At 47.7% G+C, this 25,686-nt stretch overlaps 1 protein-coding gene across 1 annotated transcript in view; it reads left to right on the top strand.

The window, feature by feature from the left end:
- The window catches only part of PTPN5 (protein tyrosine phosphatase non-receptor type 5), a 72,404-nt gene that overhangs the window by 15,736 nt on the left and 30,982 nt on the right, over positions 1–25,686 (top strand). Inside the window, exon 5 of the mRNA XM_049891418.1 lies at positions 9,877–9,953. Coding sequence (XP_049747375.1) covers positions 9,877–9,953 — 77 coding nt within the window. The remainder of the gene's footprint in view (positions 1–9,876; positions 9,954–25,686) is intronic.

Here is a 25,686-nt window from a genome sequence, read left to right as displayed (position 1 = left end):
ACCTCATTAGACCTTGACAGCCCCAGAATTTAATTCAACCCTTTGGTTTTCATTTGGCACTACTGAGACTGAGGGAGAAGGATGGGCCCAAGGTCACACAGTGACCTGGGACTAGAGCCTAGGGCCACTGAGTCCTGGAGCAGTGAGTTCATTTGTCACTCCATTGATGTAGCTGCAGCTGCTGCCATCACTCACATTCACCACCCAGCCAGCCTCCCAAAGAAGGTGGCTCAGAAACCTGAGGTCACGGTCCAGGGCAGGGCCTCCAGCTGTTCTGCTTCTGAAGAGAGGCACGAAGCTAATGGCCTTACAGCAGTGAGCTCCCTCAGGGCCCTGGGCAGGAGGACAGGTGCACTGGGTCTCCCTCTGGCTCTGTTACTGGCTTGCTCACTGTGTGAGTCTAGGAGAGTCACATCATGTCCCTACCCCGAACCTTAATTTTCTCACCGATAAAATGGAGACCATCATATGCTACCCCATAGATTTATTAAGGATTCTAAAGAGGATATATAGAATTCAAACATTGTAGTCTGCTGTTTAGTAAATGTGCACTCTCTTCCTCTTGTCAAAGTATTATTTTCACCAAAGGCTGAAAAGCAGAAGAGAAGAGAAATTAAAAATATGGGCAGTAGGGGGCAGATCTGGGTTCAGATCTATAATCATTAGCCAGGTGATCTTGGGCAGGTCACTTCACCTCCCTGAGTCTCATTTTCTCATCTAGAGAATGCAGCTATGGTATGTTCCTCCTAGAACTGTTGGAAGGAGCCCTGGGGGTGTAGTGGTTAAGGGCTTGGCTGCTCAACAAAAGGTTGGCAGTTCAAACCCACCCAGCAGCCCTGCTGGAGAAAGACTTGGCCATCTACTTCCAGAAAGATTATAGCCAAGAACACCCTATGGGGCAGTTCGACTCTGTCACATGGGGTCGCTATGAGTCAGAATCGACAGCACCCAACAACAGGGCTGATGTAAGGATTCTGTGTGCTAACACGTGACTGACATGTGTGATAAAGGCTCAGTAGAGATGGATGCTGCTTCTATTGTTAGTCGCTGCTGTCCTCTCAGTCAGGGGGCTGTGGAAGATGTTCCTGAACAAGTGACCTTAAGATTGGTTCTCTACCCCCTCCCCATCCTGCTTCCTCACCCTCATCACCTCCTCCTACCCCCTTCCATCCTCACCAGCCCAAACTTGAGAGAAAGAGAATGTGGATTTTAAAAGAAAATCAGGATGCCCTCCAGGAGAGGCTGGGAGGTTCCACTAACCTGAGGGCCTGAGCTAGGCTGCAGCAAGGTTCTTGACCCTCCACCCCAAAGATGTGTTTGGAACAAAATGCCTTGGTCTGGGCCATGAACTTCTAACCACGTTCACTGCCGCCTATACAACAGGCCCCTGGTTCTCTGACCCCAGCATGGTGGCCAAGACCAGCAAAGAACCTTTTTGGGTCTCCACTCTTCCCATCTCACCCAATCTAGGAATTCGGTAAGACAAAGGCTCCTCCTGCCTCCCTTCAGCCCCTTCTCCAAGCAAGGGGACTGACTCCTCCTCAGGGGCAGCAGGTAAATTTAGTTTATCCTGGGCCTTTGGTCAGCTGACGGTGTGAGACCACAACCAAAACAGACACCTCCGGGCCTGGCAGAGGCTTCCCGTTGTCACGAAGGAGGGGCTTGTGTTCCTCAGATGCCTTAAGCCTCCAAAAAGCTTCCCCAGTCTCCTAGGCAATATTCAGAGGCTTTTACTGTCTGGAACCCAGGCTTCCCAGCCCGTTTCTGGAAATTTGCTCATTGTCCACGTACTCACTGCTCTCCCCTTCCTCTGCCCTCTTTTCCCTCCTCTCCTGTGTTTTTGGTGGTCACTTGCACAGCTCCTAAGCACCTGCTATTTACCAGGTACCATGCTGATAATCCTCACCATAATCCTGTGTGGAAGGTATTGTCAGCCTTGCTTTACAAATGACAAAAACTAAGGCCCAGAGAGGCAAAAAAAAAAAAAAAAACTTACCCAAAGCCACACAGCTTGACTAGAGCAGAGTGATGATCCATCCCCAGGGAAGACTTCCTGGAAGAGTTGAAGGTTAAGCTGGACCTTAAAGCCTGAGCTGAATTTTGAGGAGGGTGAAAAGAAGGGATGGTGGAGGGACAGCCTAAGCAAAGGGGCAAAGGAAAGAATATGTCCAGTGGTCACTGGGATGAGGGAGAGGTGGTTGCGTTTTAAAGACCAAGGTGGCTGGAGCAGGTGATCCAGCAAAGGAGGCAAACAAAACCCTGGGGCTAGGCAGGTATTACTGCCACACCCCCAAATCAACTCTCAGCTGCAAGCCCAGGCCACCCTTGTCTCTTACCTGGACTATTGCAACCACCTTTCATCTGGTTTCTTGACTTCCAGGCCTCTCTTCCAGAATAAGAATCCATTCTTGGCACTGGTGGACCTCTTAATCCTCAATATAGGCTATGGAAGAAATGTCTCATTGTGTTCCTGAAATGAAATTAGGTCAGACTCAGCACTGCCCATCACCCCCAGCTGGTAGGAGATTCAATCTCGATCATTACTGAGGTGCCTCTCCCCACCCCACCATCACACCAAGGATGTTTGAAGGAACCCACACTGGTTACAGCTGAGATACCCCCAGCCCAGCCTGAAGGGCCTCCTCTGGGCCTGCTGCCTCTGTGCCCCTTGTGGGATAAGGAGACTCCAGAGGCTAAGATCCAGCCCAGTCCACACACCTCAAAGCTGCCTATAGAGGTCCTGTCACTGCCCAGCATACACTAGTCACCAGTCATGGAACCAGCAGGACCCTGTCATGTTCCCGTGCCTGGAGACCCCTCTCCACTCCCTCACACCCTCGCCTCCCCCTCGAGAGTCTCCAGCCTTCACAGAACAAGATCATGAAGGAGTAGCTCCACCAGTAACTTCTCCCTTTGGTCCTCCAGCCAAACCTGAGGGAAGGGAGACCTGCCTTGCATATCTGGGAAAATATGGGGAAAAAACCCACAAAGGAGCATCTCTGTAAATTTTCCTGCCCCACACCGGACTCCCTTTCCACACTACCCTGTCAGACTGAGTTTCTTTCTGTTTCTTGCACATGCCTCGCGTTCTCCTACCCACTCCCCAGCCCTCTCACATGCCCTCCTTCTGCCTGCAACGCCCTCCTCTCTCATCCCACAGCCAGACCCCACTAATCCTTCGTAGCTCATCATCCATGCTCTGCCCCAGGAACCCTCCCCTGGCTTCTGCACTGGGCTGGGTGCCTCATAAGGGGTCCTGAAGCCCCCTGCACTTCCCCTATAAAACAGGCCACCTGCCTTGCCATTGCTGTTTTCCTTACTCCCCACCATTACACTAAGAGAGCTTACAATGCATTGTATTCCCAGACCTCACACCCATGCCCTGTACATAGTAGGTGCTTAGTAAACGTGAGTTGAACAAATGAATGATTCATTTCCTGAATCAGTCTCACATGAAATACAGAAAGCTCTGTGTTGCCTGAGCACCCCCGCAGGCTAGACCTCTCCAGCGCCCTTTCGTCTTTCCTTCCCTTGGGTCTCTGCCACCCCCATGCCCCAGTCTCCTGCCAACAAGGTAGAGCTGGAAGAGAAGTTATCATTTATCTGGGCACATCCAAGCAGAGAACACTCAGACCCTATGTTTGGGATCCAGAACACTCCAAGTTTGCAGTCTGCTCAGACGTGGGGACAGATGGCCGGACAGTGGACAGCTGGGCAGGGAGGATAGGCAGCTTGGCAGGATGAAAATAGCAGTGAACTAAGCATTGGGAGTCCTGGGCTCAGAGCCTTTCTGTTCCATGAGTTTGCTGCACACACCAGTCTGGATTCTTCAGATGCCAGCAACAGAAACTGACCCCGAGTAACTTAGACAGAAAAGATATTCATTAGAAGGCTTTGGGATATGACAGAATTCACAGGTAAGTGAGGTCTGCTGTTGGACCCTCCCTGTGACAAGGGGCAGTCAGGGCACTGGGGGAGAGGGAGAGAGGAAACTCCAAAAAGGAAATCAGTGCTCTGTTATTACCTGGAAGCATCAATCGTCTACAACACTGTGTGACCTCGGACAAGTCACTTAACCTGTCTGGGCCGCAGTTTCCCAATCTAGATGTTCTGGACCTCTCTTCTCCATTTACATCTCCAGTTTGCTTTCTGCTGAAAATACAAGCAGCCCCAACTTACAGTGGGGTTCTATTCCAACGACTACTCCATCGTAAGTCGGTTCTGACATAAGTCAAATCCCTCATTTTTTTTCATTATTATTGCCTTTTATTATCCGTATCTTTATAAATCCAATCTTTATTTGTCTTTGAGGGTTGGAAACATTACGTCTGAAATGATCACATCAGCAGATTACACGCTGCAACATTATATGTAGGACATATAAGATGTACAAGAAAACAAAGATAGTCGTAAGTGCAGTTCATCTTAATTCAGATTTATTGCAAGTCAAGGACTACTTGTACTTCCTGCCTTGGCCCAAGATTTCACATCTCCCCACCCAGACAGCTTGGGAGTGAATTACGAGGCAGCTAGGTGAGAGAGCATGCCACATATGTGGGCCCCTGCAACTGACCCCATGGAGCAGGGCCAGCCCTCTCCAAGTTGGGACACATGACTCAGTTGCATGAGGTGGTCAGCCTGATCATTGGTTTTCCATGGCATCAGCATGTTTTCCGCCCTGACGGCCAAAAATGCCGATGAAAATCTGGGTGATTTTATGGGCTTCCTTTCTCCTGGCTGTGGTTTGACCATCTTCCCCAAATTTGGAAACTCTTACCTGGAGTCTACCCTCTAGAGCCCTCAAACCTGACAACCCTGCCACCACCCTTCATTTGGTCTTTAACATTAACACAAACAGGCCTACCCCTGTGCTGAACACCTGGGGTGCAGAGGTGGTTGAGGGGGTAAGGATGCTCCCAAGTTGCACACAACCCAGTGAGGAGGAAGGTGCATAAACAGATAACTGTAGCAGCAGAACAAAGTAAGATACAAAGAGAAGTGTGAGCCGGGTGTGTATGGGAGCCTAGAGATGGAGAGCTTCTACCTGGGAGATCAAGGAAGTGGTGATGGGTGAGACAGGCTTCAAGAATGAATAAGATTTGGCAAAAGATGGCAAGGAAATTCCAAGCTGAGAGAACAGCACAAACAAAGGTCCGGAAGTGGGAATGGGCAGGTTTGGTTCAGCAAGCAGAGATGTCTGGTGGGGCCAGAGCTTTGGGCTGATGAAAATGTCCTGGAACTGGGCTGTAGTGGTGGTTGTGCTACATTTTGACTGTATGAAGTATCACTAAATTGTAGTGTATTTTAAAATGGGGAATTTTATGTTATGTGAATTTTACCAAAATAAAAGAAAAAGAATTTTTAAAGAGTAGTTTGGGACAAGATCAGATGCCACCAACTGGGTCTCGTGTCCATTCCTCACCACATGCCGCTGGCACTGTAGCCCGCCCTCTTCTGGTTGCAGACCCGCCCCGCTGCCCCCGCCCCCCCATTCCTCACCACATGCCGCTGGCACTGTAGCCCACCCTCTTCCGGTTGCAGACCTGCCCCGCTGCCCCCTTCCCCCCGCTTCTTGGTACAGACCTGCCCCGCTGCCAACCCCCCTTCCTGGTACAGACCTCCCCAGCCCAGGCGAGGAGTAGGGGAAACCACATGGTCAGGTGGAGGAGGGCTGCTGTACCAAAGAGACAGGATCCCCATCATCCAGGTCTGTCTCTGGCTCACGTGCCTCTGCTGACACCCAGCTCCATCTGCTTCCCCATCCCACTGACCAGCCTACTTCCAGTGAGTGCCAACATTCCATACATCTCAGGTCTCCATGCCTTGTTCATGCTACTTGTACTGCCCAAGTTCTTTTCCTCACAATCCTTCATCCGCCTAACAACATCTTTCAAGAATCAGCTTCCATCTTACCCTTGGGGAAGACTTCCCATCTTCCTCCCCCTCACCACATACTGAGCTGAGCCCTCCCAAGGTGTTGTGCACATAGGCCAATTAAAGCAGGTATCACAGTGCAATCATGTTTGCAGGTCTTGCTCCCAAGAAGACTGGGAACTGTGCCGGGAGGGGCCTGGCTTGCTATCTTTGTATTCCTGGGACAGCCGTGGTCTGGTGCTTCGCTCACAGGAGGGCCTCAGCGCTGAAGGGAATGGCTTTGGGAAGGTTCTGTCCTCCAGGCCCTTCCCCATGGGTGAATGAGGGACAGGCTGGACAATGTCCCAGTCCCTTCACTGCTGGGGTTTCTGGTTCTAAGAGCAGTGGTGGGCGGCCAGCCCAGCAAGTTGCTGCTTGTTGTCACAGGCCAGTGTTCTGCTTGTGTTTCTTGGCTGATACAAGTGGAGAAGGAGAGAGAAGGAGCATGAAGCAATCCACTGCAAGCAGTTATTTCTTATCTTGGTGGGGAGGGAGAAGGGCAATGCCCTGAGACTGGGCTGTCTGTCCATTCATGCTGAATGGGGCATCTCTTCTCTTTAGAAATCTAATCAAAACCCTCTCCTGAACAGCCTAACCATGTGGGTTTTGACTGGGGTTGCCTAAGTCCTTTGACTGCAGGACAGAGAACTAGGCTCTTGTTCCATTCTCATCTGCAGTCTAGAGGTGCTACTCTTTCTGCTTTTGATTATGAAATTAGTCATTTTCTAGGAAGCTTATTTATAGAGTCCGCTGCACATATGCAACACTGAGCTATTCTGAACAGGACTTAGGCCTGGGAGGCTTAAGGTGTGAAAACAGGTGTGAGTCACACCGTGGATCCCCTTCCAGAGGTATCCGGATACCTTGGTTACTTCTCTGCACTCAGCTAGGGGCCACCCCTTATAGGCTGCCCTCCAGCTGGGGCAGTCTTCAGGGGAAAGAAAGAAAAAGCTCGGGTTGGGGATAGATGTTCTCCATCACCATGACCACCAACTCAATATACAGCCTGGGGCAAGTCAGACACGCTTTCTGTGCCTCAGTTTACTCCTCTGCAAAAATGAAGGGCCTCCCAGATGTGCGATCCTGTGACTGCTGTGGACAGCAGCTGCAGAGGAGGGTTCCAGGTGACTTAAAGGCCTCTCCACAGGGCAGCTCAGACGAGGGCTGTGTTTCAGGTTCATTTTTTTCAAGAACGTCAGGGCAGCATTCACATAGTCAACAAGTATTTCTTAAGCATCTACTATGAGCCAGGCACTGTGCTAGCCTTTGAAGAGTCAGTGGTAAATAAAACAGAAATGGTGGTCCCTGCCCTCATGATTGAGAGAGATGTTAATCAAAGAATGGCATAAATTAAAAAGAAATTTCAAACTGCAACCAATGTAATGAATGAAACTAGGAAGTAGAGCTGGGGGACTTCTCCAGAGAGAGAGAAAAACATGTGCAGAGGCACCATGAGACAACATGGGCACACCAACAGGAAAGCTAGCAATGGAGAACCCACGGTCGAGAACGGGAAAGAGTTGACATTGTAGGGTTGGCAACCAGTGTCACAAAACAATGTGTATTAATTGTTTAATGAGAAACTAATTTGCTGTGTAAACCTTCATCTAAAGCACAATTTAAAAGAAAAAAAAAGGGCACCATGAAGAGAAGAGTCTGTCTGCTGTGGCTAGAGTACAGAAGTTAAGGGGAGGAGTGGCATGAGATAAGGTTGGCGAGATAAATGGGCTAGGCTGTACAACCCTCGGTGGTCAGATGGTTAATGCGCTAACCAAAGGTTGGAGGTTCAAGTCCACCCAGACGTGCCTCAGAAGAAAGGTCTAATGATCTACATCAGAGAAACCATCCCCCAAAAACCTTATGGGGCACAGCTCTCCATTGACACACATGGGGTTGCCGTGAGTCAGAATCAACTCGAAGGCAGCTGGCTATTGTTACACTGTTCCAGAGCTAGTAAGCTATGTTAAAAAAAAAAAAAATTTTATCGTTATTCTAAGTTCAGTAGGATGCCACTAAGTTCAGTAGGATTCTAGTTCAAGGCTGCCTCATCCAGTTGTGCAGCTTGTAAACTGCATAATCTACGTAGCCATAAGCATTGGCACTATGTGAAGAATATTTCAGAGGCCAGCCTGAATAGGTGCTGGAGACCAGTTAGAAGATGGCTAGGCAAGAGGCGATGCTGGCTTTGGTCAAGATGGAGGTGGTGGAGGGAGAAGTAGAGAACTCAGGAGACATTTAAAGGGCCTTGAAGGTAGTAGCCCTCTTTCTTCAGGAGAGCTAGGCCTTGAAACTTGGGATTCTCAGAGACTGTGCCACTGGAGAGCAAAACATGTCAGAGTGAGAAAGGTCGACCTCAACTCAGCCTGTCCGCCCTCGATTGTTTAAAATCTGCAGCTGAGCCTGAGAGAGTCCGAGGACCACTCAGAGAGGCAGGACTGGCAAGGAGAGAGGCATCTGACCCCTTGGAGTTCTTGGAAATATGATGCTAATCAAAAAAACCGAACCTGGTGCTGTTGAGTCGGTTCCAATTCACAGTGAACCTATAGGACAGAGTAGGACTGCCCCAAAGGGTTTCCAAGGCTGTAAATTTTTATGGAAGCAGACTGCCACATCTTTCTCCCACGGAGTGGCTGATGGGTTCGACCCACCGACCTTTTGGTTCACAGCTGAGTGCTTAACCACTGTACCACCAGGGCTCCTTAGTATGATGCTAGTGAGGCTTTATGAGAGGTTCTTTTGGTTGCCAACTTCAGAAATCAAATCCAGCTGGCTTAAGCTAAAGTGTAGAAATGTATCAGAAGGATCCTGGGGAATCTCATGGTCTTGACCGACATGTTGCCCAATCAAGACTCAGGACAGGTAGGAACAAAACAGCTCTGAGGCCCTCAGTGGCAGATGTTCGTGATCTTCTCTTGAAGGCACTGCAGTTTCCATGATTTAGCGCCAGCGACTGCAGGCTCCAGGCCCTCCAGGAGGCATTTTAAATGTACAGGGGAGAGGATCTGACTGGCCCAACCTAGTTTGTGTGTCTACCCCTGGATCAGTCAGCTGCTGCCAGGGCTGGAGACATGAAAGGCAGATGGGACCACTGGAGCTCATGCTTGTATCTCAGGCCATTTCTAGACAAGGGAAGCCTCTGTGAGCTGTGTAGTTGTTCTCAGGATGTCTCTACGGTCACTTGAGAGGGTCTGGCTGATCTCCAGCAACCTTTTTCCAGCCTACTGGGTAAAGGAGAAAAGATAGACCCCAGTACAGTCCTGTAAGGTATCGTGATGGACTAGAAAGAGGGCTTTCTAATTTTAAAGGAAACAGAACATTGAGTATATGCAAAATATATGTAACTACTTATTGTAGCAATTTCTAGAGAAGAACCTTGCATGCCACTTTCCATTGCTTGGGACCTTGTATGGGGAGCCCCAGAGTCACTGTGTACTGCAGGCAGCGGGGAGCTGGACACGGGACTGTGTGTGACTCAGACCCCTCTCCAAGCTCATCCATGGCTCAACCCACAGTAACCAGGATGCAGAACAGCACCGCAGTGAGAGCATGAGCCTAGACTCCTAGACTGTAATTTCAAGGTCAAACCCTGTGTAACCTTGAACAAGTTATTTAACCTCCCTGAATCTGTTCAGTGACCCCTAATGCATGGGGTCATGATGAGGAATTGGTGTGATACAGCTCATAAAGTGCTTCACCTTCCTTCCATGGTGGAGATGACGGTGATGATGATGGTCGTAATGCTGCTGCTGCTGATTCCACATGGAAGACACCTGCAAATTCTGCTCCTGCCTCTGTAGCTTGACCCTTCGATAGGATGATCTCCTCCTCAGGTTCCCCTGGGAGGGGGGGTGATGTTATTAAAAAAGAGGCAGAGTGCAGGAGGGGAAGGCTTTTTATCTTTGCCCAGGGTTTTGCCTTGTTCTGGCTCGACAGCATCATCTCCCATTTTCCATCCTGCTGCAGGAGTGAGAGAGAGAAACGTGCTGCTGATGACTCCGAGGGAGGGACCCTGGACATGTGCTGGAGTGAGAGGCTGCCGGGTGAGTCTTCCCAGCACCCAGCTGTCCCCCAGAGTTCAGCGTGGAGGGAAAGAGCCCAGGCTGACGCTGAGGCTGGAATGAAGCTGGTTAGCGGTGAACTCATTTGAAAGGAGTGACTCAGCTGGTCCGTAGGTCTTCATTTAAACGAGAATTTGTTTTTCTAATCTCTGACGTCTTTCTGGCCCATTATCATTTTGGAGCTTCTCTGGGCTCATGTAGAAGCAAGAGCAGGCAAGGTAGAGAGAAGGGGGAAGAGGGAAGAGCTGGGACTGGTAGGGACATGACCACTGATTGACAATGTGTTGGGTGGACCTAAGGGACTCAAGAGGTAGGATTAGGAAACACAAGCAGATAACCTGAACATGGCATGAACCAGGGTGGGATGGATGATGTGGGGAAAACTGGCTGTGACGGTAAAATATCTGCTTGAGTCTGGTTGACCACACCTCTGAGGAGCCTGGCTGTCTGACCACAGACAATTAGTCACCAAGGAGACATTACCGGGGGGTGGCAGCATCTACAAATTGTAGACCAAATACACAGGTGGTGATAAACAATCTGGGAAAGAATAAAGGGAGGAAGTTCTGGGTTGTTTATATATTTTTTTAATATCTGTTGTAGAAGTATTAGAAAATAAAGACAATTAAAAAATAAAAATTTCCATAATCCTGCAAAATACCATGCATTTTAATATCTATTCTTCCAGGCCTTTTTGTTAAAAAAGCAGCCTTTTGAATTCTAACTTTGAAGTCTCAAACCTATATTTTAGCAGAAACCTCACGATTGGCAAGAGCTTTCACATGCCAGTCTTTAAGATGGACATTGAAAGCAACTAGATATGATTCTAAATCAATTACTCTTTAAAATAAGCAGTTATTACCGTATGTAAGTGGCCCAGCATCCAAATGAGGATTGAGGGCTTTACTGTAGAGTTCACCCCTTCTCCATTAGGGGGTGCCATTGCTCAAAACACCTAAACCAAAAACCAAACCCACTGCCTTTGAGTCGATTCCTACTCATAGCGACCCTATAGGACAGAGTAGATCTGCCCCGTAGAGTTTCCAAGGAGTACCTGGCGGATTCGAACTGCCGACCTTTTGGTTAGCAGCCGTAGCACTTAACCACTACGCCACCAGGGTTTCCTCAAAAAACCTAGAGGACACCTATTTGAACGGTATGCAGAGATGGTCTAGGATGGACACCATCTCATCAGAGAAGTCCTTGTGGGGACCAGAAACATTTAGGTTGGAGAAAAGAATTCTCAGAATGGATGTGAGAGCTGTGAATATCTGAAAGGCTGTCTTGTGGAGGGGGTAGTAAATTCATTCTGTGTATCTTAGGAGGATGGCGTAAGTTCAAGACATGGAAATTAAAGAGAAGCCTCTTGGCTCAAAGGAGGCAGAACTTGCTTTCTGACTCTCAAAGTGACCCAGCCGTAGAACTTGTAATTCAAGAGGGGGAAAAAAATGAGTGCTCCATCACTAGAGGCATTCAAGTAACGACTTGGTAGACATCGGAGAGGAAATTTCCACAGTGGGTGGGAGGTCTGGATGACATCAAAAGTCCTTTCAGCTATTAAACAGTTCTGTGATTCACATGTGAGTCATAGAATTCGGATATGGTTCTACAATCAGGGATGGCCCCGCTGGCTAGAAAAAAAAAATCCACAGAAAATAGGGCATGATGTAGAGGAGTCCAGAAAGTCACATCCTGTGGAGGAAAGAGCATGGCGTTTAGAGTCAGAACCTGACTGTTCTACTTGCAGGTTGTATGTTTGTGGACAAGTCGCTTACCCTTGCTAGGCCCCTGGTCCCTCACGTGTAACTTGGAAACAACAGCAATGAGTATTTATCCTCATAAGAGGACCGTTGTTAGGTGCCGTCAAGTCATAGCGACCCTATTGGACAGAGTAGAAATGCCACATAGGGTTTCCAAGGAGCGGCTGGTGGATTCAAACTGCTGACCTTTTAGTCAGCAGCCTGAGCTCTTACCCACTGTGCCAGAGGACTAAAGGAGTCAATAAATGTAATCAGTCATTCAATAAAATATTTATTGAGCACCTACTATGTGGCAGGTACTGTACTAGGCACTGGACATACAGCGATGAATAAAACAAACGTAATCTATGCCCTGATGAAGCTTCACAGACAAGTCCTGCTTTGAGCTATTTCTAGAAAGTTAGATGAACCCACAGCAGAGAAGTGGCAGTATTAAGCAGCATATGTTTAATTCTAACCCTTTTTCCCATTCCGCCCAAAAAAGTATCAGCCATTGTAGAATGGAAGAGGAGTAATGGTCATCATAGTTGGAGCTGGCACATTTGCTTCCGTGTGTCAGGCACTGTTCCGGAAACTTTTATACATATATCTCATGGAATCCTCTCTACTACCCTAGGAACTTGGTATCATTTGCTATTCCCATCTTAGAGATGAGAAGACCAAGGCTCAAGGAGGGTTGGCAGTCTGTTCAAGGTCTAGAATGAGGATACAATCTAAGCCATCTCTCCCAGAGCCTATGCTCCTGACTGCTACCCTTTTCTGCTTCCACTGTCACCATCAGAGTCTCCATCATCTCCTGGTACCCTGTTGACTAAGGCAGGAAGAGCTAGGATGTGTCTGTGCCCAGGGAAGAGTTTGGAGAAGGTTAGCCATGTCCGTGTGCCTGTCCCACTTTCTGTCTTTCTTCTGGGAAGCCCTGCCTGCCAGGAGCCAGGCGAGTTAGGTGCCTTCTCTAGACTCCCACGATGCCATCTTTATATAGTATTGCAGTAATTATTTGTCTTTTTCTTCCCTGAGACCACGAGCTCTTGGAAGTCAAGTACTATCTCTATGTCCTCCATGTCCAGCATTCATTTGCTCATTTATTCCTTTATTCATTAACTATTAATTGAGCACTCACATGTGCTGGGCACTGCTGTAGGCACAGGAGAGTCAGCAGTGAACCAATTGAGGAGATTTCCTGCCCTCACAGGGCAGTATTGTGGGCTGTTAAGAGCAGGGACTCAGGATCCAGGCTTGGCACTCCACCCCTTACCGACAGGTGACCACAGGCAAGTTACTTAAGCTCTCTGTACCTTAGTTTCCATGTTTACAAAATGGGAAGAATGATTGGCTGGAAGATTAAGTGAATTAATGTAGAAAGAGCTTAGTGTCTGGCACATAGCAAGTGCTGCACAGGTTTTTGCTGTTAATGGAAAGACAGACAATAAATAAAATAAGTAAGTAAAATATATAGCATGGCAGATGGTGGTGAGTGCCATAGAGAAAATGGAAGCCGAAAAGGGGTATAGCTGGGGCCTGGGAAGTGGTTTGGCATTATAAATAGGGTGGTCCTAGAACCCAGCATAAAGTAGACTTCCACAAATGCTTGTCAGCCTAAACTGTAACTTGTTCACAGAGATGAAGATGTATAGTTAGGCCAAGAGAATTGGGGTTCTGGGCCTTAAGAAAAAGAGCCCGTGGGCACTGTAAGCAATTGCACAATGATGGTATAAAAATACAACCCTCACTCAAACAGATATGGGTACACCAATGCTTACTGCAGCATTTTTCTCAATAACCAAAAGGTGGAAACAACCCAAGTGTCCATCAACAGACAGATGGATAAGCAAAATGTACATACGTACAATGGAATATTATTCAACTGTGAAATTCTGATACATGGATGAACCAGAGACATGCGTGAACCTAGAAAACATTATGCTGAGTGAAGTAAGTTAGTCACAAAAGGACAAATACTGAATGATCCCGGTTACATGAAATGTCTAGAATAGACAAACACATAGAGGCCAGAGCTTACTCATGGTTACCAGGGGCAGGGGGAAGGAGAGGATGGGAGTTATTGGTGGAGAGGGTCTGAGTTTCTTTGAGGTGATGTAAAACTTTTGGAAATGGGTGGTAGTGGTGGTCACACAACATGGTGGATGTAATTAATGTCACTGAATTGGACACTTGAAAATGGTTAAACTGGCAAAACTTTTTGTTATGTATGTTTTTTGTTGTGGTTGTTGGTTGCTGTCAAGTTGATTCCAATTCATGGCAACCCCGTGTGTGCAGAGTAGAACTGCTCCATAGGGTTTTGAAGGCTGTGACCTTTTAGAAGCAAATCACCAAACCTATCTTCCAAGGTTTGAACCCCCAACCAAGGTTTAAACCTTCAAGGTTTGGCCGCTAGGTTCGAAGCACCAACTTTTTGGTTAGTGGTCCAGTGCTTGACTGTTTGCGCCACTCAGGGACTCCTGGATATGTTTTACCACAGTAAAAAAATTTTAAAGGCAGCCCTTGAGTAATCTCTCCCCCTCCCACCTGCCCTACCCACTGGGCAAGGCAAGAGGCGAGGAGAGTGAGGGACAGCCATGCCTGGGTGACTCACTCATTCCCACACACACCACCAGGCGGGGGCAACATGGCTAGCACTCCCGGCCACGGTCACCCGGACCTAAGCCAGTGCAGGGCAGATCATACAGCCCTCCCAGATGGAGACTTCTGGGGTGAAAACATCCTCAGGCATCTCCAACACCCCCAGGCAGCACCAGCTGCCGGAGACCTGCTCATTGGCTCCCAAACCTGCTGCCAGCACTCCACTCACGTGTCCACGCGCTCGTGTTGGTTCTTGCTTGTCACACACATACGAGCACATACCCACAGGCCATCCCCCAGGCACATGCCTGGTCTCTCCATGTCACACAGCCCTGCAGGGGCAAACACACACCTTCAAGCTCACGCACCTGCATGCCAGCTTGCTCTTGCACACTCAGCCTCCTTTAGCTACACCATCCGCCCACATGCTCCCTGGAGATGAGCACACGTCCTTGTTCTCTGGGTCCCTCTTTTGGTCTCTTCTGCAGCCACACACACATACAGATATCAGCAACATATCCTCTCATTGGACATTCTTTTTTTCCCACAGGTACTGTGGCAAGCTCTGGACATATACCCAGGTACCTTCTCCACCCCGTGTATACATACACTCGTGTATTTTTCTTCTCCCTCATGCTCACGTTGTTTTACACATGAGCAGCCTGCTTTTCCTTTCTCTAATTCTCCCTTGGTTGCTCACTCACTTGCTCCGTCACCCAAGTACACTTGTAAACTCAAACTCACACTCTCCCCACCTCTGTGTGTAGGTGTTCACATTTGCAAGAAACCAGGTGACACTGCTGATGCTGGGGCCTCCACCCCTTCTCCCCACCCAGCGCCAGTGGGAGCCTCACCTGGGACCCAGCAGCCTCCTCAGGAGAAGGAGGTAGAGAAGGCAACAGTAGGGCTAGTGATGGCCAGTACAGGAGTGAAGCGACAGCACCAAGTGTTGGTGTCATGGGAAGGCCCACCCCTAACATTTACAGGGACCAAGACCACTACAAATGAGGCCCCAATCTACGTACTATCCACTACTCAGTCCTGCACTGCAGGGCCCATGTGAGCACATGAGTCTGTGTGTCTTAAGCAAGGTCCACATTGGCCCCATATTGCCGCTTGACCACCCCTCAAACCTAAAGACATCCATGCAAGAGGCAGTGCCCACCCTCAGAAGGATGAACCTGGGAAGGAGACCATTGCAGTCTTCAGGCCATTTGAGCAGGGAGTTCTGGAGGCTCAGTACAGAGCATATCTAGAAAGGGAAACATGATCATAGACTGCAGGTAGGCACATTCCCAGGGCCCCGTGAACTTCTTACCCCCTGGCGAGAGCACAGGGCCCAGGTCGAAGGGCAACACTGCTCATGGGAACAAGATGCTCCCGTGGCATGGCTAGAGCCATGACTGTTACTGCCATCTATGATTTATGTGTGTCAGGATTAGCTAGGTGTGTGCAAGGTTGTTCCTTGCTGAAAGTGAAGAGAACTTGAAGCACTTACTGATGAAGATCAAAGACCACAGCCTTCAGTATGTACTACACCTCAACATAAAGAAAAGTCCTCACAACCAGACCAATAAGCAACATCATGATAAACAGGGAAAAGATAGGAGTTGTCAAGGATTTCATTTTTCTTGCATCCACAGTCAGTACCCATAGAAGCAGGAGTCAAGAAATCAAAAGATGCATTGGGCAAATCTGCTTCAAAAGACCTCTTTAAAGTGTTGAAAAGATGTCACCTCAAAGACTAAGGTGTGCCTGACCCAAGCTATGGTGTTTTCATTCGCCTCCTGTGCATGTGAAAGCTGTTTGATGAATAAGGAAGACCAGAGAAGAATTGATGCCTTTAAGTTGTGGTATCGAAGAAGAATACGGAATATACCATGGACTGCCAAAAGAACGAATAAGTCTGTCTTGGAAGAAGTACAGCCAGAGTGCTTCTTAGAAGTAAGGATGGCGAGACTACGCCTCACATACTTTGGACATGTTTTTGGGAGGGGTCAGTCCCTGGAGAGGGACATCAAGCTTGGTAAGGTAGAGGGTCAGCAAAAAAGAGGAAGACCCTTAATGAGATGGATTGACACGGTGGCCACAACAATGGACTTAAGCATGACAGCGATTGTGAGGATGGTGCAGGACTGGGCAGTGTTTTGTCTGTTGTACATAGTGTCAGCATGAGTCAGAACCAACTCGATGGCACCTAACAACAATCACAGCATGCAAGGTTGTAGGGGCAGTGGTAGTTCAGTGGTAGAGTTCTCACCTTCCATGCAGGAGACCTGTGTTTGATTCCTGGCTAATGCAGCTCATCCACAGCCATCACCCGTCTGTCACTGGAGGCTTGCGTGTTAATATGATGCTGAACAAGCTTTAGCAGAGCTTCTAGATTAAGAGAGACTAGGAAGAAAGGCCTGACAATCTACGTCAGAAAAATCATCAAATGAAAACCCTATAGATCACAACATTCTGATCCTTTTGCACATGCAGTTACCATGAGTTGGGAGCCAGCTTGATGGCAGTTAACAACAGCAACATGGAAGGTTGTAAGTGGACATTGAAGGTCTGAATAAGCCATTGCCTATTTGGTGAGAGTAGCTAAACTCTTGGGCCTGTGGCTCAGGCAGCCATGCCCCATCTCAAGTCCAGTGCCTTGAAAGCTGTCCCTAGCCCAACACTAGGCACGAGGCTGTGCCTCATGTTGGTATAAAGTGGGCTCTCCTCTGAGGCCAGGGACAAGTTTTAGGTCTCAGCAAGAAGCCGCTGCTCATCCTGGATACCACTTTATACAGTACAGGGGAAGTCTCTATTGAGGAAACCTGTTACACTTCTGCAGCCAATACTGCCCGTAAGACGGGGTGAGGTCAGAGCCTTCACGAGGGTCTCACCTTGACACTGATAAGGTCTTGGGCCAGAGGCCAACAGGTTCCATTAGCTGCCCGACCCTTTTATTGATCCAGCAAATTTTTATCAAACATCCACATGGTGCCTGATGCTGTGCCAGGTACCGGCGATAGAGTGAAGACCAAGACAGACATCATTCCTGCTCTGCAGGAGTTCGGGGCACTGTGGAAGGATGTAACAATAGTGTAGCCTTATCTGGGAGTCAGGGAAGTCTTCCTGGAAGAAGTAGCCTTTAAGCTGTGACCTGAAGTATAAGCAGAAATCCCAGTTCATGTCTTTAGGAACCTGCTGTCAAAGCATTTTAAAGAGCAGGTTAACCTTTCCATAAGGGAGGGGCCTTATCCCCCAGCTGCTAACTCTTGTTCTCACAGAACCCCCTGTCTGATGCTCAGTACTGGTTCATACTGGCCTGCGACCGCGTGCGGGAGCTCAGATGGGCATGTGTAGAGAAGACAGACTGGATATGACATCATTGCTGAGATTTTGCTTACGCCTACCAACACTCAACAGTTTAGGTTCTGCTGATCTTTTTTTTTTTCTTTGTGTAGTTCATGATTCTGTTTTCTTTCAAGACTTTTAAGGCATTTTAGGGTATTTATGGGGACTGATGAGTTGTTTTGAACTTGAGTCTTCAGAATAGATACAGAAAAAACAAAACATCATGTGGATGTGCTAAAGACCCTGATACCACCGTATTGAGAAGGGGAACCCTGGTGGCATAGCGGTTAAGAGCTCAGGGCGCTAACCAAAGAGTCAGCAGTTCGAATCCACCAGGTGCTTCTCGGAAACCATATGGAGCAATTCTGCTCTGACCTGTAGGGTCACTATGAGTCGGAATTGACTCAACGGCAACAGGCGTTTTGTTTTGTTTTGTTTTTGGCATTGAGAAGAGAAGTAGGTTAACCCAGGTACCCTGTTGATCAGCAGCAGTAGAGGTTAACTCTTCTCAGACATCAGGAGCTATATGGAGGCAGAAGTCTATCTAGCTGGGCCTTGGGTACTGTGGGAAGGCAGACAGACCTGGGATCAAATCCCAGCCCTGCCACTGACCAGCAGCACGACCTCAGGTAAATTATCTAACTGCTTTGAGCTCCAAGTTCTTCACTCTGAAGTGAGGGTAATGGTATGATAAGATCTTCACAGGGGTTTTGTGAGAATTAAATGAGTCGATGCATGTAAATTGCTTGTTACACAGTACACAATAAATGGTAGCTAACAGTTCTGACAGTTGTTCCAAAATATGGAGTGTGAACAGAAAAACCTTTGCATCTTCATGTCCTCATTCCCAGGGCACAGGCATCAAGTCCCAGGCCAGTGCTTTGACAGCAGAGTAGACAGGGTCGCTTTGTGAATCTTTCATGAATCCCTACACAGAACTCACAGAGCCTGCACAGACACAACAGGGGTGTTGCCTACTTGCGCAGTTAGGCGAGAGCAGGGGGCCAAACTTGCTGAGGAGATAAGCATCCATTTTCCTTCACCAGGATAGAGACAGTTCTGATATCCTAGAGAATTACCTGGATATGTGATGAAACTAGAAAGAGACTCCTTGCAACCAGAAGAAAGAGGCCATCTGGTCCAGTCCTCTGCCCTCACAAAGGTTGGTACTAAAGCCCTTCAGACAGATGGGCATCTGTCTTATTCCTAAAATATGCAGTGACAGATGCTGTCACCTTTTTCTTTGTCCTGTCCCAGAGGACAGGACACCTCAGCTCTTAGCAAGTTCTTTATATTAAAAAAAAAAAAAAACTGATCCTTCCACTTAAGCTCATTTCCTCTTGTTCGGGTCTGTCTTGGCTACCTGTTGTTGCCTAACAGACTCTCTCAAAACTTAGTGACTTAAAACGATACCATTTTACACACAATGAAATATGACACATCAGTGAATCTGTGAAACATTTCGTAACATGGAGGAATCTGAAAGGCATTATGCTGAGTGAAATTCGTCAGTTGCAAAAGGACAAATATTGTATAAGACCACTATTATAAGAACTTAAGAAATAGTTTAAACAAAGAAGAAAATATTTTTTGATGGTTATGAGAGGGGGGAGGGAGGGAGGGCGGGAGGGGGCATTCACTAATTAGATAGTTGATAAGAACTACTTTAGGTGAAGGGAAAGACAACACACAATACAGGCAAGGTCAGCACAACTGGACTAAACCAAAAGCAAAGAAGTTTCCTGAATAAACTGAATGCTTCAAAGGCTAGCGTAGCAAGGGCGGGGGTTTGGGGACCATGGTTTCGGGGACATCTAAGTCAATTTGCATAATAAAATCTATTAAGAAAACATTCTGCATCCCACTTTGGAGAGTGGTGTCTGGGGTCTTAAACGCTAGCAAGCAGCCATCTAAAATTCATCAATTGGTCTCATCCCACCTGGACCAAAGGAGAATGAAGAATACCAAGGACACAAGGTAATTATGAGCCCAAGAGACAGAAAAGGCCATATAAACCAGAGACTATATCAGCCTGAGACCAGAAGAGCTAGATGGTGCCCAGCTACAACCGATGACTGCTCTGAAAGGGAACACAACAGAGAACCCTTGAGGGAGCAGGAGAGCAGTGGGATGCAGACCCCAAATTCTCATAAAAAGACCAGACTTAATGGCCTGACTGAGACTGGAAGGACCCGGGTGGTCATGGCCCCCAGACCTTCTGTTGGCCCAGGACAGGAACCACTCCCAAAGCCAACTCTTCAGACAGGGATTGGACTGGACAATGGGTTGGAGAGGGATGCTGGTGAGGAGTGAGCTTCTTGAATCAGGTGGACACTTGAGACTGTGTTGGCATCTCCTCCCTGGAAGGGAGGTGAGAGGGTGGAGGGGGTTAGAAGCTGGCGAAATTGACACGAAAAGCGAGAGTGGAGGGAGGGAGTGGGCGGTCTCGTTAGGGAAAGAGCAATTGGGGGTATGTAGCAAGGTGTATATAAGTTTTTGTGTGAGACACTGACTTGATTTGTGAACTTTCACTTAAAGCACAATAAAAATTAAAAAAAAAAAAACCCTATGGAGCAGTTCTACTCTGATACACATGAGGTCGCCATGAATCAGGGTCTACTTGAAAAAAAAAAAAAACTTATTCATGATTCTGAGGAATGTGCAGGGCTCAGCTGGGTGGCTCTTCTGTTCCATGTGGCATCAGTTGGGGCTATTCACTTGGTTCTGGGCTGGATTAGAAGGTCCAAGAAAGCTTTACTTGCATGTCTGGTGCCTTGATGCTCCTTCACTTGGCCTTTCTTCCATGTGGCTAACTAGTGCTTCCTCAGAGAATGGTGTTTTCAGGGTAATCAGACTTCTCACACGGCAGCTGGTTACTAAGGAGTGTTCCAAGAGGAGCAAAAACAAAAGCTTCAGGTCTTGTAATGCTCAGTAGCAGAAGTTACACAGTGTCACTTCACACATTTTATTAATCAAAGCCAATCACAGAGGCAGCCCAGATTCAAGGGGAGGGAAGTAGATGCCATCTGAGGAGTAAAACAATCTGGGACCCTCTTTAATCCACCAGAGTATCCTCTTGATACACTTCCATATTCCTCCTCATCCTAGCTTCTCCATTCTCTAAATCTCCTTACCCTCAGCCTCTATTCCATGTCCCGTTTTTTCCCCCCGTGTTCCATTATTTACACCATTGACCCTTTGAAGATTAAATCTTTGGTTCTTTGGTTTTTCTTGCTGTAACTGTGTTGAAATTAGCTGTATAAAGGCTACATATGGAGCCTTGGTGATGCAGTGGTTAAAGCACTCAGCTGCTAACCAAAAGGTCAGCGATTTGAAACCACCAGTGGTTCTGTAGGAGAAAGATGTGGCAGTCTGCTTCTGTAAAGGTTTACAGCCTTGGAAACCCTATGGGGCAGTTCTGCTGTGTCCTGTAGGGTCGCTATAAGTGGGAATCGACTCGACGGCAGTGGATTTGGTTTGATTTGGTATGTATGTGTGTGTGTATATAAATAGTTAAAAATTAGAAATCAAGCTATAGACTTTTAAATGAAATATGTCTGTCCATAACAAATGTACTTTTGTAATGAGCTTTAAAAAGGAGCCCTCATGGCACAGTGGTTAACCGCGGGCTGTAAACTGAAAGGTCAGTGGTTCGAACCCACCAGCAGGTCTCTGGGAGAAAGATGTGGCAGTCTGCTTCCATGAAGATTATTATAGCCTTGGAAACACTGTGGGGCAGTTCTCCCTGTCCTAAATGGAAACACTATGGAGCAGTTCTCCCCTGTCCTGTAGGGCCATTATGAGTTGGAACCAACTCAGTGGCAATGGGTTTGGTTTGGTTTGGAATGAGCTTAAAGGCCAGGTTCAGATTTAGATTTCTGACTCCTCTGAGTTCTGTATCAAAATATGGGGCATAAGGAAAAGCCAGTCCCCATCCTACTCCCTTTCTCCCCACCCTGGCTCTGTCCAACCTCACAAGGGGTCTCACATGCATTCATATGGATGGGTGCCCCAGCCCATGCATCCAAATACCATCTACACCTTCTGTAAACAGCCACCCCTAGAGATATACACGGCACCACAGTTTATCCTCATAAAGCAGTCAGGGAAGAGAGCCACACATTCCCCTGTTTAAGCAGAGAATTCTGGGGTTCTGGGCACCCAAGATACGGTCTAAAAGGAGGAACTGTTTCCAAGTGGGAACATCCTTTTGCCTCCATGGACTCCTCACCCACAACGAGGGGCATGCCTGGCGAAGAATTGAAGCAGGACCTTCTAAGGCATAGGGCCATGGCAGGGGTCGTCTTCCTGGATCTAGAAGCAGTACTGATTTGTGTTTGCCCTTGTACTGGGCTACAGGCTTCAGGGTTCAGCGATGGGCAGGGACAGATTACTCAATAAGCAAGGTATATATGGGCTTACATATGCTTGCTTACTAATCCGTGGTGAATAATTTTACCAGAGGTGGTGAAGCCCATGTGGAATTGTTCACTACAGATTAGTAAGTAAACACAGTTAAGGCCGTGCATACCCGGGCTACTGTAAGCCTGTGCATACCTTACTGGTTGATCCGCCCCTGGCCATGGGCTTAGCCTCTCACAAAGACACTTGGACAAGAGCCTGTACTGTACCACCCTTCACATTGGCCTGCTCCACTGTAAAAGGAAAAAGTAATCTCATGATAGTGAGAGAATGGATATGATGGGGGTTTGTAAACCATAAAGTCTTCTTTACATGCTATTTTAATGCTTTATGATTGGATTCGGAATTTGAGCTCTGCTGTTTTCGAGTTTGAGATATTGGATGAATTACTTTACTTCTCTAAGCTTTGGAATTACACACACACACACGTGAAAATAACCTCATGGGACAGGTGGGGCTGCTTATTTAACTCCAGTGTTGTTTAATCCTGAGCGATTAAAACCTGAATGATCTAAGGAACCAGAGAAAGTCATCAGCAGAGATGGAACTAGACTGTCTCAACCGGGATTACCCAGAAGTCAGCTGGGCTCACATTCTCTTTTAAGATATAGATGAGAAGCCTGCCCCCGAAGTGCCCACTCCATGCTGTTTTCCTAAACAAAGACGAAACTGCACATATAGCAGTCCAGTTCTGAAAGACCAAGGCTGCTTTCCACTCAGCCCCACCTATCGGGCTGACTTTTCTGTCTGGTTTTATTCATTTTCTTTTATCTCCCATTGCCACGCTCCTTCTCCCCAAGTGTTCTAATGAGCTTAACATGTATCTTTTTGTTCCTGTGGGCCCTTGCAAAGTGGATGGTGGTATTTTATTTGCATGTATTTTTAGTTGGAGTCCCTGGGTAGTGCAAATTGTTACTGGGCTTGGCTGCTAACCAAAAGGTTGGAGATTTCCAGTCCACCCCAAGGTGCCTTGGAAGAAAGGCCTGGTGATCTACTTCCAAAAAACTAGCTGTTGAAACCTCTGTGGGGCACAGTTCTACTCCGACACACATGAGGCCACCGTGAGTCAGAACTGACTGCACGGCAACTGGTTTGGTTTGGGTTTGTTTGTAGTTTATGTGTGTAGTATTGTGGTAAATCTTATTCTGTGTAATTAGTCTTTTCACTCAGCTGCATGTTTCTAAGGTCCATCCCTGGTGCCATGTGTACTCTGACCCCTTGCTCCATGATGTGTGCCTGCAACACTTGGCAACCCTTGCACGGACACACGGATGGCTCCGCCCCACCACCACCACGGAGAGCCCAGGAGTGAACTTCCTCTTACGTACCCCTTAGGGACTGTGTGAGAATTTCTTTGAGACTTACATCCTGGAGCAGAGCCTGTGGTTTCCAGATGTTTGTAGTTCCCAGATCAGTTCCCACAGAGGATCCAGAAGAATCTGCAGTAGAGAGAACAAGGGGGAAGGTGGTGTGGGTAGAGGTTGGGGAGATAAAGAAGGGCCAGAGCCTGCTAGGCCCTCCTTGTTGGCCCTGGCAAGGACTGTGGTCTTCATCCTAAAGACAATGGGAAGCCATTGCGTCAAACTCAAGCAGGAGCCTAGTTTAAAAAAAAAAAAAAGGCAGTGGGTCTTTAGAGCTGGAAAGGCCTTTAAAGACCCCTAGTCCTATTCTTAGAATTTTCAGAAAGCTTCTAAGGCCCATGGAGGCGGTGAGATGCCTGTTAGAGGTAACACAGCCCATTAGAGGCAGTGCTGGGACTGAAACTCAGCAGGGTGCCAGGAGCACCGTGTTCCAGTCCCAGCATTGTAAGCCTTCCTGGTTACCAAGGGCCATCTGAGAGTGGCAGCTTCTGGAAGCTTGGGGTTTGCCAGTGCTGCTACCCCGGTGTGAACCTCAAGCTATTCTTGCTCATTTCTTACCTAGACCTCTGATGGCACTTGGGAGGACACACCAAAGAATCACAAGCCAGGACCCCAGCCTTTCACTCCCATGGGCTTCAGACTCAAACCCTCCAGATACCCACAGGCAGCCCCTATTAAACTTCTCATGCAGGTCGAATGAGAGAGAGCTGAACCAGAGGGTCAAAGACACAAGTGCCAAACCTAGTTCTGCTTCATATTCTCTGCACCTCAGTTTCCTCATCTATGATATGGGAGAGTAAAAGCAAGATGCTTTCTCAACCGTGAGGGAGCAGGAGAGCAGTGGTATGCAGCCCTCAAATTCTTGTAAAAAGACCAGACTTAATGGTCTAACTGAGACTAGAAGGAGTCCAGAGGTCATGGTCCCCGGACCTTCGGTTAGCCCAAGACTGGAACCATTCCCAAAGCCAACTCTTCAGACAGGGATTTGGCTGGACTATAAGACAGAAAATGATACTGGTGAGGAGTGAGCTTCTTGGATCAAGTAGACATATGAGACTGTGTGGACAGCTCCTGTCTGGAGGGGAGAAATGAAGGTCGAGGGGGACAGAAGCTACCTGAATGGACATGGGAATACAGGGTGGAGAGAAGGAGTGTGCTGTCTCACTGGGGGAGAGCAACTAGGAGCACATAGCAAGGTGTATATAAATTTTTGTTTGAGAGACTGACTTGATTTGTAAACTTTCACTTAAAGCACAATTAAAAAAAAAAAAAAAAGATGCTTTCTCAAGTCGGCCCCTTCCACGGAGCATTTGTGCTTAAGTCTCAGGCACTTCGGGCCTCTGGCGCCCCCATTGTCGCAGAGCCTCTGCTGCTGGTTCTTTGAGTTCTCAGCGTGGGCAGCTCTCTAGGGGGCCTGCACCCTTAGAGTTTCATTGACCCTTTGCACCCTCATACTTCTGGGCCTCCGCTTTAGAGAGGCACAAAGAACTGAGCCTTTGTTTGGAGCAAAACAAAGCTGTTTGCAATTTCAGATAGAACCATTTTATTATTTCCCATCCAAAGAGTACTTGAGTTCCATTTTGTTTTGAAAGCTTGTTAGCATTCCCGGATTTAATTAACTGGCAAGGACAAAGCTGCCCCACTTTCTGCACCCCGAGCCCCCGCCGCTCCATCCACAGACCCCAGTCGCCAGCCAGCAGCCACAAAGCCCCTGCTCACGTGGGATGAAGTGCCCATTGTCCTACTGGGGGCTCACCTGGCAGATGAAAGGGGAATCTTTGCTGCAGTCTTTCCCTCACGCTCCCCTCTCCCTGCCTTCTGCCCCTCCCCCCCCCCAAATTTTGGCTACCACATACTGAGCATTTATGGTGTGCCAGACACCAGGCTAAGCACTGTGCGTGTTGTACTTCATGCTATCTTCAAATCCTATAAGGCATGAAAACTTTGAGGGGAAGAGAGCCTCAATTAATGGTGATGAAACAATATGGACAGAGAGAATGGTGACAGAATGTGAAATTTGTAAACACTGTCATTGAAGTGTTCTTATAGAAATTGTGAATGGATGTATGTTTGGTTGTGTATATTGCCCCCAAAAGTAAATAAAAATATGTTTTTAAAAATCTTATAAGGCAAGTTTTAGTATGCCCATTTTCCAGAGGAGAGATTAAAGTTCAGAAAGATTAAGTCACTTGCCCAAGGTCACTGTCTTAGTCATCTAGTGCTGCTATAATAGAAATACCACAAGTGGATGGCTTT

Source organism: Elephas maximus, chromosome 7, assembly GCF_024166365.1.
Source record: "Elephas maximus indicus isolate mEleMax1 chromosome 7, mEleMax1 primary haplotype, whole genome shotgun sequence".
In the NCBI taxonomy this organism is placed as follows: Eukaryota; Metazoa; Chordata; class Mammalia; order Proboscidea; family Elephantidae; genus Elephas; species Elephas maximus.
This window is presented reverse-complemented; position numbering and strand designations above follow the sequence as displayed.